This window comes from Elgaria multicarinata, chromosome 10, assembly GCF_023053635.1.
Source record: "Elgaria multicarinata webbii isolate HBS135686 ecotype San Diego chromosome 10, rElgMul1.1.pri, whole genome shotgun sequence".
NCBI classification, from domain to species: domain Eukaryota; kingdom Metazoa; phylum Chordata; class Lepidosauria; order Squamata; family Anguidae; genus Elgaria; species Elgaria multicarinata.
In genome coordinates, this window is record NC_086180.1 from 22,349,012 (window position 1) to 22,367,650 (window position 18,639).

General features: G+C 41.8%; 1 protein-coding gene across 1 annotated transcript in view; it reads left to right on the forward strand.

Moving 5' to 3' along the window:
- The window catches only part of GRID2 (glutamate ionotropic receptor delta type subunit 2), a 1,050,481-nt gene extending 1,043,227 nt beyond the window's left edge, over positions 1 to 7,254 (forward strand). The window contains exon 16 of the mRNA XM_063135400.1: positions 5,990 to 7,254. Within this exon, the coding sequence (XP_062991470.1) occupies positions 5,990 to 6,412 (423 nt within the window). The 3' untranslated portion in view covers positions 6,413 to 7,254. The remainder of the gene's footprint in view (positions 1 to 5,989) is intronic.
- The last annotated feature ends 11,385 nt before the right edge of the window (positions 7,255 to 18,639 follow it).

Genomic DNA, 18,639 nt, shown 5'->3' on the forward strand with positions numbered 1-18,639 from the left:
GTCCCAGCATATTTCTGCCTAAATATGCATAGGATTGTGCTCTTAATGTCCAACACATGACTCAAGCATCATGCAAGCAGCAATGTCCATGAGCTCCATGTGACCATTGGTATTGGTACAGGTGAGTCCCTCCTTTGGTGTAATACCTGGACTACATAATCAAAAGCCTGGTCAACAAGTCCAATGATGCAATGCCAAATTCTCTGTTTATTCTCTGGGGCCAATGGAGCAAGTCTTTATCCCAAGGCCATCTCTACACACAATGCTTACTTGAGATTTTGCAATTCCTGCCCATAAATCAAACAGAATGAAACAGCTATTTATTTTATTTTTATTTTATTTATTACATTTCTATACCGCCCAATAGCCGGAGTTCACAAAAATTAAAAAAATTCATAATATAAAACAACAGTATAAAACCATAATATAAAATACAATAAAAAAGCTCAACCAGATAAAAACAGCAGCAATGCAAAATTACAAATTTAAAACACCATGTTAACATGTCAAGTCACATGTATTTTAAAATGTATCTATCTGCTTTCTAGGTTTAATCATAACATTCACAAGTGGGGTATCCCAGACTAGACTGCAATCTTTACCTTGGAGTAAGTCTCATTGAATTCAGTGGGGCTTAATTCTAAGTAAACATGTATAGGGTTTCATTGTTGGCATCGCTTGTGAAAATGCCACAAATCCTACATTTAAAACTGAGTTTAAACCATTTTAAAAGATAAGGCTTACTCTGCCTATATGCAGTCATTTCAATTTTTTTTCCTGATCTGATTAACTGGGGTGACCATATGAAATGGAGGACAGGGCTCCTGCATCTTTAACAGTTGTATTGAAAAGGGAAATTCATCAGGTGTTATTTCTATGCATGCAGCACCTGGTGAATTCCTTCTTCATCACAACAGTTAAAGCTGCAGGAGCCCTGCCCTCTTTTGTATCTTGTCACTCTAGTATAGCTCCTGCAGCTTTAACTGTTGTGATGATGCAGGGATTTCACCAGGTGCTGCATGCATACAAATGATACTGGCTGAAATTCCTTTTTCAATACAACTGTTAAAGACTGTCCTCCTTTTCATATGATCACCCTAGATTACCCAGACCATTATTTGGATTTTGGACCTTCATTATCTACTGCATCTTAACTCATGTTGATTGCTTTGGATCTTACAGAAACAATCCCTTTAAGCAAATTTCAATCACTTCTTCAGGCCTAGAGGTATCAAATGAAGTCAGGTGGGCTCCATCACTATTACTCCAGAGTTCTGTGGCATCCCTGCCATCACAGAATGATACATGATACATCAGTAGTGCCCAGACAAGCAAGTGGATCTCACCAAGACTAGTGTAAACATGTCACTATAAATTTACTTTTGTGATGCATGTTTAACAGCAAGTCTAAGGATGAAGGCACTCTTCAGTGCATATTTCCAGGCCAAATCATTTTTAAATTAATATTTTGTCAATCTGAGTTAATTCAAGTAAGATGTAACATAGCTAAACTGATTAGTGATATCTATTGTTGGACCAACAAATTGTTTTAAAAGTTGTAAGCTTACAAACTCAGGCCTGTATTTCTTCATACCAGATCTTTGTGGTTGCCACCAAGATATAAACCATATGGGAATCACACTATATTGTGCAAAGTAGTACCAGGTGGTGGAGGCTAATTTAAAATATGTTGGTGCAACACAAGCACACATGGGCACACCAGAAGTGAGGGATTTTACTGACTTAGGGCTCAATCCTATCTATGTTTAGACGGGGGTGGGAAGTCCTACAATTCCCAGCATGCCTCAGCTAGCCATGCTGGCTTGGGGCATGCTGGGAGTTGTATGGCTTTTTTCTGTATAAACATGCATATGATTGAGCACTTATTTAATGTAATCCTGGTGCACTGTTCTACACAAGTAGCTTACTACATGGAGTGATGTTGGGAGCAAAGTCACACTGATAATGTATTCACCAAGCCTCATAGATTATTTTTCAGATATGGGTGTTCAGAACAAAATAATAAAAATAAGTACTGCTACATATCCAGGCTGATGATTACATCACGGCTTGATGCTCTTAAAAGAGATGGGGGAGGGGGGTTGCATCCAATGTTAGCCCTATATAAAGTAGACCCGTTGAAATGAATGGGATTGCATTAGTGATGAATATATTCAGTCCAATTCATTGTAATGGGTCTGCTCTAAGTAAGAATTACAATGCACACAGCCCAAAGTTTACAGTGCATACCCAGCACTCACTCACCCCCAAGATATTCCCTATTCACTTAAATGAAGTGAGCAGTTGCATGAGTGCAAAAGTGTTTCCCCCTTTCAATTAAGTTAATGTGGAGAAGGAGCTCTGAACACACAACACTAAATTAGTACAGGATGTTAGTTTTTGCCCTGATAAATAGCTGGAGGCTCTGGTTTCTTCAAGCACTTCAAAGTCATGATAGAAAATGGAAAAACAATGCAGCCAGTAAAAAATGGAAAATAGAAAAAGAGTAGTAGCTGGAGAATAAGATGTTTCTATTTCTCTATTTCGCCTTCATTTTCACAGATATGCAGCTGGATCTTGGATCTGCCTTCTGTGTATAAAAGGGCTCTGCTCCTGGAAGATGCCTCTGCCCAGTTTTTTTGTGGGGGTCCTCCCCTGCACCACAGCTCACCCCCATTTATTTATTTATTGCATTTTTATACCGTCCCATAGCTGAGGCCCTCTGGGCGGTTCACAAGAATTAAAACCATAAAATGCAGGGCAATTCAGCAGCGTCCATTCAGCAGGGTCCCCTGAACCTCTGTGTAGCATTTGTAGGGGGATGGAGGGGCTGTTGTAGGAAGGAGAGGGTGGGGATGTCCACTTCCACCAGCCCAGTTACACAGAACTAAATCTGGATCCAACCCCTCTTGTTTGCCTAAGACTCCATTGGGAAAGATAAAGATGAATTTTGTATTCACATTGCCTTCAGATGTTTTGGCTTACAATTCCCATCAGCCCCAGCCAGCATGGACAATGGTGAAGGATGATGGGAGTCATAGGCCAAAACATCTGAGGGCCACAAGTTGCCCACCCCTGAAGTAGAGAGTCCATACGTGTGCAGTGCATGCGATATGCAATTGTTTTTGCTTTCTGACTCTTCTGCATGTTGTTGGTCAGTGATTAGTGATATTAACATAGTGCCTTATGCTGAATTTTGAAGGAAGGGTTTTGAAAACAAAAAGGAGAGAAATATGAGGAAGTCTCCATATTTTAGAGTGGATTCAGTGCATATCAGAGCTAGGGCAATCTTAAGTCCTTTGGCCAGCTGAATATTGGAATATGTTGTATTGTCTACCAATAGACAATAAATAGTATTAGATTCTTATTATTTTACTCCAAAGTATTTAATTATGCACATATTTGTACTAAATAGATCAACAGTAACAATAATACTGCATTTACATTTTTTGCATAAATATTATACCAAAAAGTGTAACTGGAGTCAAAGTTAAGTTCAAAATATTACATTTAAATGCTGCAAAATCACAAATGCAAGGTGCTTTGGCCTACAATTCCTTTAAAGATTGCTTTTATAATGATTGCTTTCACAAAAACTTAAAGATTGCTTTTATAAAAACCGAAAGCTGTGATTTTCAAATTTCCAACTAGCTTCCTGATTGCACCATTATAGATTGCTTTTATAAAAACCAAAAGCTGTGATTTTCACGTTTCTGACTAGCCTCCTGATTGCACCATTACAATTTCAGTTGCCCATCTCAGCTAAAAAGCTAGGTCCGAATTAGCTTCAAACTTCAGAACAGCAGCCAAAGAATTGGCTGGTTTTTTAAGTCAATGTAGACACAACCCTATGCATATTTAGGCGGGGGGGGGGAACTGTCTACACTTGCATAGGATTGCACCCTATATAAATTCAACTTGTGATGCTGAGGTGCCCAAAGTTTCCTGCCTCAACCTTTTCCCTTATCTCTGCCTTACCGTCTACCAACAGCATGGAATACTTCCTCTCTAAGACTTTTATAATCTCCCCACACACCCAACTCCCCCTGTGTAATTGTCTACATTCCCCCTATGTTTTCTGTATGAACCTGCCTTGTCTCTCTTGCACTCAGCCATCCACCCAATCCTGAAGCAGAACACCTTGAAGGAAAATATGTGGACCATGCACAACAAATGTGAAAAGAATGTGCAATGCTTCCACACCAAAACTGAGGAAGAACAAGGACAGGCCTACAGCTACTGATGGTTGTCTTACTTCCAGATATCAGCTTTCCCAGATATCAGTTTTGAGCAGGAAGTAATGCATAGGAATCTTTTTATGATTCAGAGCTGCCATTGCGGGTTTTGTTTCATTGTTGCTGCACATTTGGAGTAACAGTGACCAGTGCAGTTTGACAAGTGTGTGACATGCATGTCAACATTCTAGTAATGAACAAAAGCACTACAGTCATTAAAGAAAGACAATATCTGGAAATATTCCATGAAAAGTCAGATATGGTTTATACTGGTCAATATAAAATGAATTGCCAATCTTTGGATATTACTTTCTAAAGTACAGTCATATTCTATTTAACACTGAGGAGAACAGTCTGGATGTAAGCTAGTTCTTAGTTCAAGCTGCAAGCAATAGGTCCTGCCGCCATTGCTCAAATTCTAAAACATATATCCCATCAAACCAGTTACAAATGAAGCTTAAATAGATTGCAATGTGTGCTGTCAAAGCTAATTTTTACAAGTACATTTCCTTGTGGATATTTCAAATTAGAAGTGATTATACTTATATTCATGAAATATCTAAACTTCTAGTAGAAAAACTGAGGCCCCTTATCTTTCTCAAGATATTGCAAATTCCAAGTTTTGTAAAGAGGACTGGGGGGGGGCACCTTGAGGCACTGTTTGTGTGTCCAACTAAGGTAGGATCTACACTACTGCTTTATCATGGCTTATCACAGGATTGACAACTGTTGCGGCCCATGACACATTCCATATACATTTTTCAAAAAGCTTTCGAAGTGTTATATTCTGCTTGGCATAGATCTGGCCTAAGATCTGCTGTTGCCATTTCCAATTTTTCTGCTAGTGTATAAAAATCTGAAAAGTGTTTTCCCCCTCAGACCTGATTGCAAAGACTGATATAATTCGACTAATTGCATCTATTATATCAGAGCCCAAATATCCCAAGAGAATGGGAATAATAATCCTATAACAATACATTTTTGTGACTAAAGTAGTCCATTTTTACTCTAGGCATGTTGTCTTTTGTGGCCATCAGTATGGTTGATGGAAGGCTGAGGGTGATTGGGGGAACATGGGCCTTTTGATGGCATGCCATTGCCACAACAGCAGCATTGCATGGCACAATATCCACATCCTCTAAATGACCAGGATCTAGAAGGAGCCTACACTGGCATTGTATTGCATCGGCCCTTCCATTGTGTGAAACAAAAAGGTACATCACATTGAAACTGCAGCATGGCCTACAGACAGATGCTCTCACAAACCTTCTCAGGGGTACTTTCTACTTCATCTTCATTCAACAACAGTCATTGCTATCCATGCATCATCAGTCTTAAGTCGTGAGCATCCTCGTTCCAAATCTGCATCTTCCCAATAAGCATCTCTCTGTAGCATCTGCAGCCAAGTCTTTAAGATGCTATGTTGCAAGATGAATGCTTGAGAAGACTGCAGCCCTATGCCTTCCAAACCACTCCGTTCCAGCCTGTGAGAAAGATTTACCCCAGATATTTACATCCTACCTTGGTGGTTGTAAATTAACACACCACGTTTGTCAATATTTGTACCTTTTGTTCAGACTTGCCAGGTGATTTGGCAAAGGACTACTTGATCCTCCCGCATCTAAATGACATCTAGCCAGCCTAGCTTTCTTTTCTTTTTTAATAGATCTGAGTATTCCACTATAGTATTTCAAATAATTCTAGGTAGCATCAATGAATAAGTTGCCTCTTTTCTTTTCTCTTCCTTCCCCCAGGATGACAAAGAAATTGATCTGGAGCATCTCCATAGACGTGTGAACAGCCTCTGCACAGATGACGAGAGCCCCCATAAACAGTTTTCCACCTCATCCATTGACTTGACTCCCCTGGACATTGACACTTTGCCCACGCGCCAGGCGCTCGAGCAGATCAGTGACTTCAGGAACACTCATATCACTACCACAACCTTCATCCCAGAACAGATCCAGACTCTTAGTCGCACACTTTCAGCTAAAGCTGCTTCTGGATTCTCTTTCGGCAGTGTGCCTGAACACCGGACTGGCCCTTTTAGGCACAGGGCTCCGAATGGGGGCTTTTTCAGAAGTCCTATCAAAACAATGTCCTCAATTCCATATCAACCGACTCCAACCTTAGGGCTCAACATCGGTAACGACCCAGACCGGGGCACCTCCATATAAAGCTTCAGACATTGTTTTGTCACTGTTTCTTTTTAGGACTCCCTTTGCAAGGAGCAGCTGTGATATTGTGGGACTAACATGGATGTAACTTTTTAAAAAGAAATCAGGAGTATTAGTAACAACTCACTATCCTTTCCTCTTCCCCTCCTCTTTTTCGCTTTCTCTCTTATACTACTTGAGGCCATGATTTTCAGCCCAGCTCCTCTAGAGTAGCTCACTGGCTAAACTGGTGCAACTTTGATGTAAGTGCTCTCTAGAATGTATTATGGCCCTGCAACTCTGCCTCCATCAAACCAACTCATTATGGCCAGTGGGATTACTCTGAAGTATGTGCAACCTGAGCCACTACTGAAAAACTACCCTGCCGATTTCCTAATATTTTGTTAATATGCATTTCATAAACTGAGTCTGTATCAAAGATTTGGCGTTGCTTCACTCAAAGACGTTTGTATTGTTTCTCCTTTAGGTTTTGATAAATTGCAATAACTTTGATCTTTTCTCTGTGTTCTGCTGCATCCATTCTGTGCTTCACTGCTACCGTGTGTCCTTTTAACTGTGGACCAAAGGCAAACCTTGCAGTTTTTACAGGGGGTAAAAATGAGAGAAAGGGGAAAGAGAAGGGAGAGACCATTCAGGCCACCTAATATGAGGATGCAATTTTGTAGGATTTCAAGAAGCCATTGCTATGCCAGTGAAGACTATGGTTAAATCTCCTTTTTGCACTGCAACAGTGCATATGACCTTTATGTGATTGTACAGTGTTTAAAAGGTTTTTTCTTATGTACAGTGAACTGTATCATATGGCAGAATCCTCTGTTCTGTTGAATAAATTAGTCTCTCATACATCATATATACAGTATATATATACATACACAGTTTGGTATATGTATATATATATATATACACATGTATATATCTATAAAACGGCAACCAATGCTACTGCAATTTGTCTAATAAAGCTTTAGTAAAAACGTGTTGTATACTGGAAAGATGTACAGGGCAGGAGGACTTTTCGCCAAGAAAAGGCAGAGTGCTTTAATGTTATTCTAATTTGCATTGTTTGATAGAGCATATTTTATACTTTTTTTATTAGAACATCCAGGACAATGCAATGTTTGTACCTAGATGTGTAACTCATTCATTTAGGTTTTTTGCATTGGCTATTCAGCAGTGTATAAGGCTAATCTTAATCATTTTACTTTGGAATTAGTTTGTCAAAATGGGGGGGGGACATCCAGGGGTAGCTAATGTTGAGCTCTCAGGCTTGAAAACAAATCATGGAAGGTTAATAAATCCTCTTTGAAACCAATACTGTCCATCATTGCAAGGGTGGTGTGAGTTGGAAAAGAGGAAGGGGCTGTTGAGAAATATTGGTGTGGCCTTAATTGCAATCCTGTATTACTCCAAGAACCGAAAGGGGGGGGAGAAAAGAATGAGCTCTTGTTTAAATCTTTATTACATATTCAATTATAGATGTATTTTTGACGTGAGTGCCAATTGTATAGAATGATAAACCGATGACAGCAAAAATAGTGCCTCCTTTGGCACGGTGGCATTTTTGAAGCTAACACTCTTACCTGTTTAGAATTGTAAAATGAGCTTTCAGTTGTAATCCTTAAAAACTAAAATGCGATTAAGTAGAAAGCAAGCCAACTTATTCTGTGTGGGGGTTTTTAATACTTATTTTAACCTAACTCAATTATGTGGCTAGGACTTGATTATAGGAACCAACTTAGGTGATCTGCTTTAGGAGAAATTTCAAGGTATATTCTTCAGATCTATTCTCTTTTGATGCTTAATTCTGTTCTGAGGGCGCATCTTGTATTGTCACTGGGTTTTTTGTTTTTTTTTGTTTTTTTGTATGAAATATTCATAATATTGTCTACTGTGTAAGGCAGAACAATTTTCTTATCATGCAAAAGGCCATTTTGTTTCCAGGGTACAAGTGTTTAAAAGCATGCACAACTTGTTTCCCCTTGTAACATTCATGAGCTCCTACACAATCGATAAAACAAAACAAAACAAAAAAAAGACGGAAAGAAATTACTTTACAACAAGCTATAGGGATATACCAGATGTTGCGGTGATTTTAGTGATAAAAAGATTATTTTAATGTGTTGCCTATTATACTGATACACAAACACATTTCGGAGGCCTCAGTTACAAGTGGCAGAGCTTTCTGTGTATAATTTGTCTAAATAATTTGTCTAATAAAATTGTTTTCTAAACTTGCCTCTCTACCTGTTTTGACTGTCCTGTATGCAAGCAAGAAACCATGGCTGGCAAACACAGCTCTGCGGGGCTCAAATACACATTTACCCCGGAGCCACATAATGGTGGAATCTACTGTTACCTTACCAAATACACAACCCCAGCTAATTGTTTTCCAAGATAACACCATCTCACCAGGGATCATTTGCAGGGTAGGATTAACTGGTGGGTAGAAAAGGAGGAGTACTTATCTCCTTTTACACCTCCTCATCCCTCCCCTCCACTGAAAATTCCATCTTTGAAAGGACTTCTTTTCCACCTAGGGTTCTTTTCATTTTCAAAACCCAACTGAGGAGACAGTCCTAGAGCTTATCTATACGGCTTGTTTACCCCAACCTAAATGCGCATATTCTCGTTTCAGGACACATGACGCAGCCATCCATTCGGCACAGCGTTGGGCTTTTAATGCGATAATGTGCATATTCGCATTCACGATTTACCGCAACGGTTAGATCATGTCCGAGTTTGCACCACATTATGGTTATGTGTCTTTGGAGGAGTTAAATCACATTTTGACATGTGGGCAGAGCTTTGAGGGTAGGACAAAGTGTTTGGGTGATTCCCTGGCTTCCCACCTATTGCGTCCTCTGGCTGCCTCATTCCTTCCCGGACACATTGAGTGGGTAATTCCTCCTGTGTTGCAACATGCATTGAAATGAGTTCCCATTTATTTGAGTAAAACTTGTGTAATAAGAAATTTCCATTGTATTCTCACTGTATCCAGTGAATGAGGCTGTTAGTCCAGTGTATCTACTTTCAGCTCCGTCACAGAATTGAGATCAGAGCTCTACACAAAGAGCTTTTCCTTTCCAGCCTTTCCACTACATAACCTCTAGGTGGTGCTATGCTATAGCAGAATAATGCAATTAGGATGCAGTCCTATTGCAATGATTGTAACCCTGTGAACTTGGAGGCTTACGGCCATCCTATGAAGGACAGGAGGAGTGGTGGAGGCAATCTTTGCCTCTCCATCCCCCCACTCCACATCTTTCGTAGATGGGCTCTTTTTGTTTGTCTAGCAAAAATGTCTCAGAGGGGCAGGGATGGGGGCTGGAGAGGCCTCAGGATTGCTCATATCCTGGCCTATCCAGTCTCCTCCCCACCACCACCAAAATGCCCCCTTTCCCCCCTCTCCAAGGTTGTGTTCCCAACCTTGGAGAGGCAGCTGGTGCAGGGACATCTGAGTGTGCCTGCTCTGCCCCAGCTGTCTCAGTGAGAGAGCTGCTGCCTCTTAATGGAGCCACAGAACTATGCATGGCTCTTCTCTAGCTGAAAAATATTCCCCATGTAGATAGATCAATTTTATATGAACGTAAGAGCCATCCTGGATCAGACCAAGACTACATCTAGTCCAGAATTCTGTACACTTAGTGGCCAACCAGCTGCCCATGGGAAACCCTGAAGTAGTACAAGAGAGCAACAGCACCCCACTGCCCGTGTTTCCCAGCAACTCGTGTACATAGGCATACTGCCTCTAATACTGAGTAGCACTTAGCCACCTGGACTGGTAGTCACCAATAGCCTTGTCCTCTAGGAATTTTTCTAACCTCCTTTTAAAGCCATCCGAATTCATGGCCAGTACTACATCTTGTGGAAGTGAATTTCATATTTTAACTATGTCATAGAATCATAGAATCATAGAATAGCAGAGTTGGAAGGGGTCTACAAGGCCATCGAGTCCAACCCCCCTGCTCAATGCAGGAATCCACCCTAAAGCATCCCTGACAGATGGTTGTCCAGCTGCCTCTTGAACGCCTCTAGTGTGGGAGAGCCCACAACCTCCCTAGGTAACTGATTCCATTGTCATACTGCTCTAACAGTCAGGAAGTTTTTCCTGATGTCCAGCTGGAATCTGGCTTCCTTTAACTTGAGCCCATTATTCCGTGTCCTGCACTCTGGGAGGATCGAGAAGAGATGTCCTTCTTCCTTGGGGGCAGCCAATCTGCACAAGGTCTCCATGTGTGCATTGGACTTACACCCAATTTCTAGTTTGGGTCTGCCTACTTATAGCCAAATCCACAAATTCTATTTATTTATTTACAATATTTATATGCTGCTCCCCATTCAAAATTTTGGAGTGCTGAACAAAATATAATAGAATAAAACAGAATAAAAACACATTAAAAGTACATTTTTAAATGAAACAAAGTGCAAAATAAACCACAGCTGGTCATTAAGGGAAGGCTTCCTGGAACAACAATGTTTGCAGGAGGTGCCACAGGGAATATGAAGTTGGCACCTGCCTGATCTGCAGAAGCAGGGAATTCCATAGGATGGAGGCCACCACACTGAAGGCTCTTCCCCTGGAGGGCTCCAGTCAGATAATAGGTCTATGTGGAACCACCAGGAGCATGCCCTTGGATGACCTCAGTGACCAGGCAGATTGGTAGGGGAGATGGCGTTCTCTCAGGTATCCTGGACCCAAGTTGTTTAGGGCTTTGTACACTAGTACAAGAACCTTAAACCTGGCCTGGTAGCGAATAGGCAGCCAGTGCAGTTCCCTCAGCAAAGGAATTACATGCTGGAAAGGGGCAGCTCCAGATAGCTGCTCCAGCTTCAGGATCAGCTTTAAGGGAAGCCCCACATAGAGTGCATTGCAGTAATCCAATTTTTAGGTTACTAATGCCTGTACCACCATGGCCAAGCTATCCCTTTCCAGGAGAGGCTGTAGCTGACAAACCAGCTGATGATGGTAAAAGGCATTCCAAACCACTGTGACCACTTGGGCCTCCAGCAAAAGAGATGGATCTAAGAGTACCCCCAAATTACAAACCAGATCTTTCAGAGGGAGTGCAACCCTATCTAGGACAGGCAATGAGCCTATCTCCTGGACTCAGGAACCACTCATCCACAGGGCTTCTAACTTGCCAGGATTCAATTTCAGTTTATTGGCCCTCATCTAGCCCATTACTGAGTTTAGGCACTGGTCCAGCCTCACCTGATTCAGTTGTCACAGAGAAATAGAGCTGCATGTCATCATGGCATTTAGTTCCAAATCCCCTAATGACCACTCTCAGTGGCTTCATATAGATGTTAAATAACATTGGCACCCCACAGCTCAATTGCCAAGGGACCGAGGAGTGGTCACCCAATGTTACTCTCTGGAAACGAACCTGTATAAGGACTGGAACCACTGTAGCACGGTGCCAACAATGCCCATCCCACTGAGTCAATCCAGGAGGATAGCATAGTGGATGGTAACAAAAGCTGGTGAGAGATCAAGCAGAATTAACAGGGTTCCACTCCCCCTGTCCCTCTCTTGATAAAGGTCATCCATCAAGGCAATCAAGGCTGATTCAGTCCCATAACCAGATCAAAAACCAGACTGTAATGGGTCTAGATAATCAGTATCCTTCAAGAGTGCCTGCAGTTGCTGCGCCACAACGCTCTCAAGTACCTTCCCTAAAAGGGGGGTGTTTGTGACTGGACCATCAGGTCTAGGGTGGGCTTCTTCAAGAGTGGTCACACTACTGCCTGCTTAATGAGAGTAGGGACCACACCTTCCCAAAGGGAAGCATTTATCACCCCTTGGACCCACCCAGTCAAACCTCCACTGCCTGCTTTTATAAGCCAGGAGGGACAGGGATCAAGAGGGCAAGTGGTTGGTTGCATTGTTGCAAATACATTGTTCCAAACACAAATCTATTTAAATGGAGACTTAGACTTGAGATCTCTGGTCCATGCTATAATGTGCTGCACTAACTCACTCAGCAGCTGAATATCACACATGGGAAATAATCAGTCACAAGTGATCCAATCAGTGGAAAATAGAATGCAAAGGTTTAGAGTTAAGCTATGAAGAACAAGTTGGGAATGAGGATAAGGTCAAGCTGAAAAAGTAGCAGGATTATTTGACAATGAGGAAATGTCATCAGAAACAGCTTTAGATCAGGCGTCTACAAGCTGCCCAAACTGGAGAATTTAGGAGATCAAGAAAAATTTTAAAAAGTCAGTGTTACTATGGGCCTTAGCTCCTGATCAACAATTCAAGTGTCTGCAGACTAATATTCCCATCTCTACTCAGAAGTCATGGGGTATATCTAAACCTCCCAGCTTTCCAGGAGTGAGGGGGAAGATCTTGTGATATGCTAATCATGAGATCCTGCCCCTCAGTCCACACACAGCGCACAACGTCCCGGGACATCGCGGCCACCATTTATCTTATTTTTACTGAAAATGAGCACACAAGCACTTGAACGCCACAGTAATTTTTTTAAAAAAACACCAATCCTGCTCACCCCACCTCACCCACGATGGGCACGGAGCTCCTGAAGGGCTCTGTGCCCCATGCCCGGTTCCCAGCGCCTCGCATTTACTCACGAGGAGCCAGGACAAACTGGGACAGCCGCCCACATGTCCCACGGTCTTGGAATGATCCTGAAACCATGGGGAAAATCAGGATAGAAGTGTAGGGCCATATCCCGGGGAAAGGGAGGGATGATCCCTCCCTGCACCCGGGATCCCCTGTGCTTCATGTGGACACACAGGGAGGATCCCAGGACAATCCCTGGGATATCGCCCTGTCTAGCCATGCCTATGGTGGCTCGAAAGTGAGGGAACTAATGTTAGTTGCCCGGGAGTTGAGGTTCATAGCCATCTCACACCTAATATGATGGGCAAGTTTTACCTGCTCTTCCCTTGGATTGAGCATTGTCTATTTGTTCTGCTGCATTGATTCTTGATCTATAGGACCTGGCTGCTCTTCAACTAAAAAAAACACTAATGGTGCAATCCCACACATCTATTCAAACATACAGAGAGTTCAATGGTGCTTACTCCATTGTGTATAGAATTGCAGCCTAAAACTGGCTTAAATCCAAATGCTATGCTTCAACTGACTTTAGATCAGGCTGCTTATCAAGAAGAAAAGGGAGGGAAACCCTACCAGAGAGCATTGTTTCCTCAGATTCATAAGAGTTGGAAAGGACTTTGCAGGTTATATAATGCACAGGATCTGCAAAGAGATGGCGGAAAAATCCACGATGTATTCAAATGTGTTTGGGTTTCTGTTAATCCAGCCTGCGGATTCCACAGTAGACCAGCTTTTTCCGAGTCAAGCAGATTCCATCATCTTGTGGACTGTTCTTTTCACTTTTGAGGGGGATTTGTGGTAATTCACATTAGCACAGGTGCACATTAGCACTAATGTGAATTACTGCAAGTAGAATGAAATTCTGGTTTAAAGAAAGAAAGATGAATCAAAAGACACTTAACAAGCCGCAAAACGCAGATGGAATGGATTTCACAGAATCTGTACATCCTTAATGCTAATACAGCATACCTGACAGATGGGTGTCCAGCCACTGCTTAAAGACCTCCAGTGAAGACAGTCCGTTCCACTGTTGAACAGCTCTCACGCCAGTCAAAACCTGCTTCCCTGAAATTTCCATCCATTGGTTCTAGTCCTTCCCTTTGGAGCAACAGAGAACACCTTCTGCACAACAGCCTTTAGAACAGTGATGTACCAAAAATTCTCTTGTTCCTTCTTCCACCTTCTGAGATATGAAGCTCTCCGCATGGGATCACCCAGGGGTCATCCCATGTAGCTGACTTGTGGAAGATTCAGGACAGATAAAAGTAAGTACTTTTTCACACAGCACAATGTAGCGATGATCACCAATTTGGATGGCTTTAAAAGGGTGTCAAATTCCTGGAAGAGAAGGGTGTCAATAGCTACTAGTTCTGATGGCTATGTGCTAGCTCCAGTAATAGAGGCAGTCAGCCTATATACACCAATTGCTGGGGAACAGGGGTGGGAGGGTGCTGTTGCACCGTGTCCTGCTTGTGGGTCCCTGGGTGACAGCTATTTGGCCCCTGTGTGCAGAGAGTGCTGGGTTAGATGAACCCTTGATCTGATCCAGCATGGCTCTTCCTATATTCTTCTTGGATGTTCAATTATTAGCATTTAAATTTTCTTCTAAAATGCTCTTGATTTTTGTGGTGTAATTTTCCTCTTTATCTGTAAGCTTCTTAAAGTCCTTTTTGTAGAAACGCAGGATAAAAATAGTTAAACAAAAGTGAAACTAAATTAAATTGAAAAGCAGTGTGGTGTGTGCAGAACTGAAGCCGGCCACTTGGGTGCCACTGCAGAACAGCTTCCAAGACAGAGAATGAAGCTCATAGACAAGCAAGGTGGTAGTTGTGGAAGATGGCCAAGGCAGGTTTTATTGTGGTGGGTTCAGAGAGCAGGCTTTGGACATCAAGGACAGTTCAGGGACAAAGATAAAATCAATGGTCTAACTATAGTATCTAATCTATGATTGCTCTATCACATATGCAAGTTATCATTTCATGCTGCAGCCATTAAGTGATGGCCATGTATGTGCAAACCAGACAGAAAACAAAACCAAAAATCTACAGGTTGGGAAATCCTTTCTGTATAGGGCAGGAGGGATAACAGTATCCCCAATGCGTTTCAACTCTTTCTGAGTTTACCAGTGTGTATTTTAGTTGGTTCAGGTCTGTTGACTGAACCTCGGAGGTTTTGAGCCCCAGTATTGAGAGGGTGAGCAGGTTCAACTGCCTTACTTAACTAACTATATCCCCTTAATTAAGAGTTTAACATGAAATATATCAGGTCAGGCATAAAAGATCTTTTTTGCTACATAGCTGCTCTTGTATGATTTTTCCCCTGAATATTTCTCGTGTCTGTTTGATACCGCTTGTTGTTTGATGTGTAAATCAGCCCTTCCGTATGAGCAGGGAGGAGCCTTGCACAGACTGTGAATAAAGACATGTGGTTTTAAGGATCAGCTACATTACAAAAATACAAATAACTTCCTTGTCTCAGATGAGAAGACTTGTCCATCTGTCCACTGTGACAGGCACCATCTCCCCAATGTCTCAAACAGAGATCTTTCTAACCTCTACTATTTGCCATCCGCAACAGAAGCTGAAGCCTTTTACTGATCAAACCTTTGCAATCTAGTGCTGAACTCACACTCCTTCTACAAGCACACCTGAAAAAGTAAAAGAAACCGAGTGCAGACATGTGCTAAATGAAACCAATGTTGTTTTTACCAGTTGGCAAGTTCTACTGCTCTTTGACACACAGTGTGCTGGATGCAATCAAAGGCCACATGAGATTATCACTTTTCAGAAGGAAGCTATGTACTCTACTTCCCTTGCTCGGCTCAGTCCATTTTCTTCTGCTGCCCCTTACGCCTGGAACGCTCTTCCAGAACATTTGAGAACTACAACTTCAATCGCAGCTTTTAAAGCTCAACTAAAAAATTTTCTTTTTCCTAAAGCTTTTAAAACTTGATGTTGTGCAGACTTTATACTGTTAGTTTTACCCTACCCTGTGCCTGCTTACCCTACCCTGTGCCTGTTTACATTCTCTTCCCCTCCTTATTGTTTTACTATGATTTTATTAGATTGTAAGCCTATGCGGCAGAGTCTTGCTATTTACTGTTTTACTCTGTACAGCACCATGTACATTGATGGTGCTATATAAATAAACAATAATAATAATAATAATAATAATAATAATAATAATAATAATAATATATGCAATTTCTCTCCATCTCTTTCAGAAAAAAAGTAAAATCCTCAGCAAAGATGTGTGTGCTCTGTTAAATCTTCTGCAGCCAGCAGGTGGCACTTTAGTACTATGCTTGGAAGCTTTCTTTTTTAAATAAAGTTTCTAGATCTTTGTTTCTCTGCAAGAAGTGGAAGATTCCAACCCCTGGCGCCAAATAGTTTCTTACAATACACTGCATCCTTCCCTTCTAGAACTGATTAACTTCAGATCAATGCTTACTAATTTAAAATACATTTAGTATACAGTAATAGGAAGTTTACTATGGGTTTATGTAATAGGGACACTGGGGTGACACAAGCTCTGAACACCAGACCCGGCCGCAGCTACTCCCTGCTCAAGCCAAGCACCACTGCTTGATACGCCTGAGGCAAGGGATAAAACCCACCTTCCTCCAAACTATGTGGAGAAAGAGGTTTAAATTGGAGAAGGATTTTAATATATATAATAATGCGCTGTGAGTTATACCTGCTTAGGTGAATGATTGTCAGAGCGGGTGTTATATGTGTAAACTTAAGATGATAAATGCCAAACAGACACGTGGGATTTTTGTGGTAGTTTAAAAACAAAACAATCAAAATTTATTTTTAAAAGTTCACAAGCTTTGTTTCAAATAACAACATTTAAAAACATGTTTTGAAACCTTTCATACAATCCTGTCACTCATTCACATACGGGCTTTCCTTTTTCTCACACAATCACTCTTGAACTTTCTTTATTCTCAGTATTGATTAATATACATCCACTACATGCACACCACACTCTAAAGACACCACTCACTACACTGACTCTCAAATTTCCCAGAACTTAAGTACCATAAACACAGAGAGCACTACATACTCTAAGAGTACCTAACAAGTCCCCCTGAAAAGTTCTCTCAATCCCCTCAGTCCTTCCCTTATATATCACTCCTCCCCCCTCCCAAGACATTCTAACTCCGCCCACTCAGGCCAACATTCTAAAAACCACAGAATTACAAACTGCAGACATACATTTGGAATTGACTTGTGGGGTGTAACGCCACAGACACCACTTTGGATTTAGTTGAAACAGTCTCCTTGACAGCACTTGCGGCCCAGACTTCCTGGTTGAGCCACGGGCTCAATTGAAGAAGCCGAGGGACCGCGGACGGATGCAGGTAAGGCCCCCCTCCCCCTTGGTCCCTTACTGGGCTCTGCAGGTAAGGGAGAGGAGGGAGGGGGGGCCTTACCTGGCACCACTCCCCTCCACTGTGGAGCTCCGATTCGGAGCCGGAGCTCTGCGGCAAAGAGGAGCAGACTATGGGCAGAGCGGCGCGGAGCGGGCCTGATCCAAAATTTTCTGATCGGCCCGCGGGGCAGATCGGGGGGGTCTGTGCACACCCCTAGTCTACATGGGAAACTACTTTGAAGCCCTATACAAGACCATAAGCTTTCCAAAAGACGGCTGCATTAGTTAATAAATGGCTGATAAATTGTATCAGGAGGGGCTGTGGCTCAGTGTGGTAGAACATGGGGTGCAGATACACAGTGAATATATGGCCAATCCTTACCTCCTAGTATATGTGCACTCACAGCATATGTAGAATGACTACACACTACTATCTACAGCCTAATTTCCTACAAGGATCAATGTGACTTCTCCGTAGAAATGTGGTAAATCTTTGAAGCAACCTGATCCTAAATTTACTCAAATGGAAGTGAAATGAAGTCAGTGGGCATACTCCCAGGTAAGATTGAAGACCTTTTTCTATTATGCTAGGGTGGCCAGATGCAATACAGGTCAGGGCTCCTGCACCTTTACTAGCTGAGTAGAAGAGGGAATTTCAGCAGGTGTAGCTACCAGAGAATTGACAGATCCAGAGACTTAACTGATGGTTTGCAGAGAGCTTTTGAAATTGGACTACAGGTCACATAAACTTAGGGTGAAGTGCCGCAGGTTGATTAGCCCTGGTTTAATTGGAAAGGAGTCCCATTCTGCACCCTTACAGATCTGTATCTATACCCCCTACTCCCTAGTGAGTGTACATAAGATTGCTACTTTAAAATTTTTGGCTAAAGGCCAAATCCACAATTCACATTTGTTCAAATGAGTTGGGTTTTAAAGATTTCAACTGAATTAGACTGGTTTAAAATCAAATACTTCAGCTTAATTTTGCTGTGGATCAGGATTATTTTACATTTATAGCTCACTCTTCAGAAATCACCTAGTTCTCTAAAGCCAGCCTTTTAATTTTAAATGGGAGATTCTAAGGTTCAAACCTGCTTACTTGGAAGATATAGTTTTGAAGGCAGATTAGACAAATTCATGCCAAATAGTGTCTATCGTTGGTGATTAACTACCATAGTTAAACTGAACCTCCATATTGAGTCAGTATGTATAAAGTACGAGTTCCTGGGGGGGAGGGCAACTGAAGGATAGGACTATTGCCTTCATG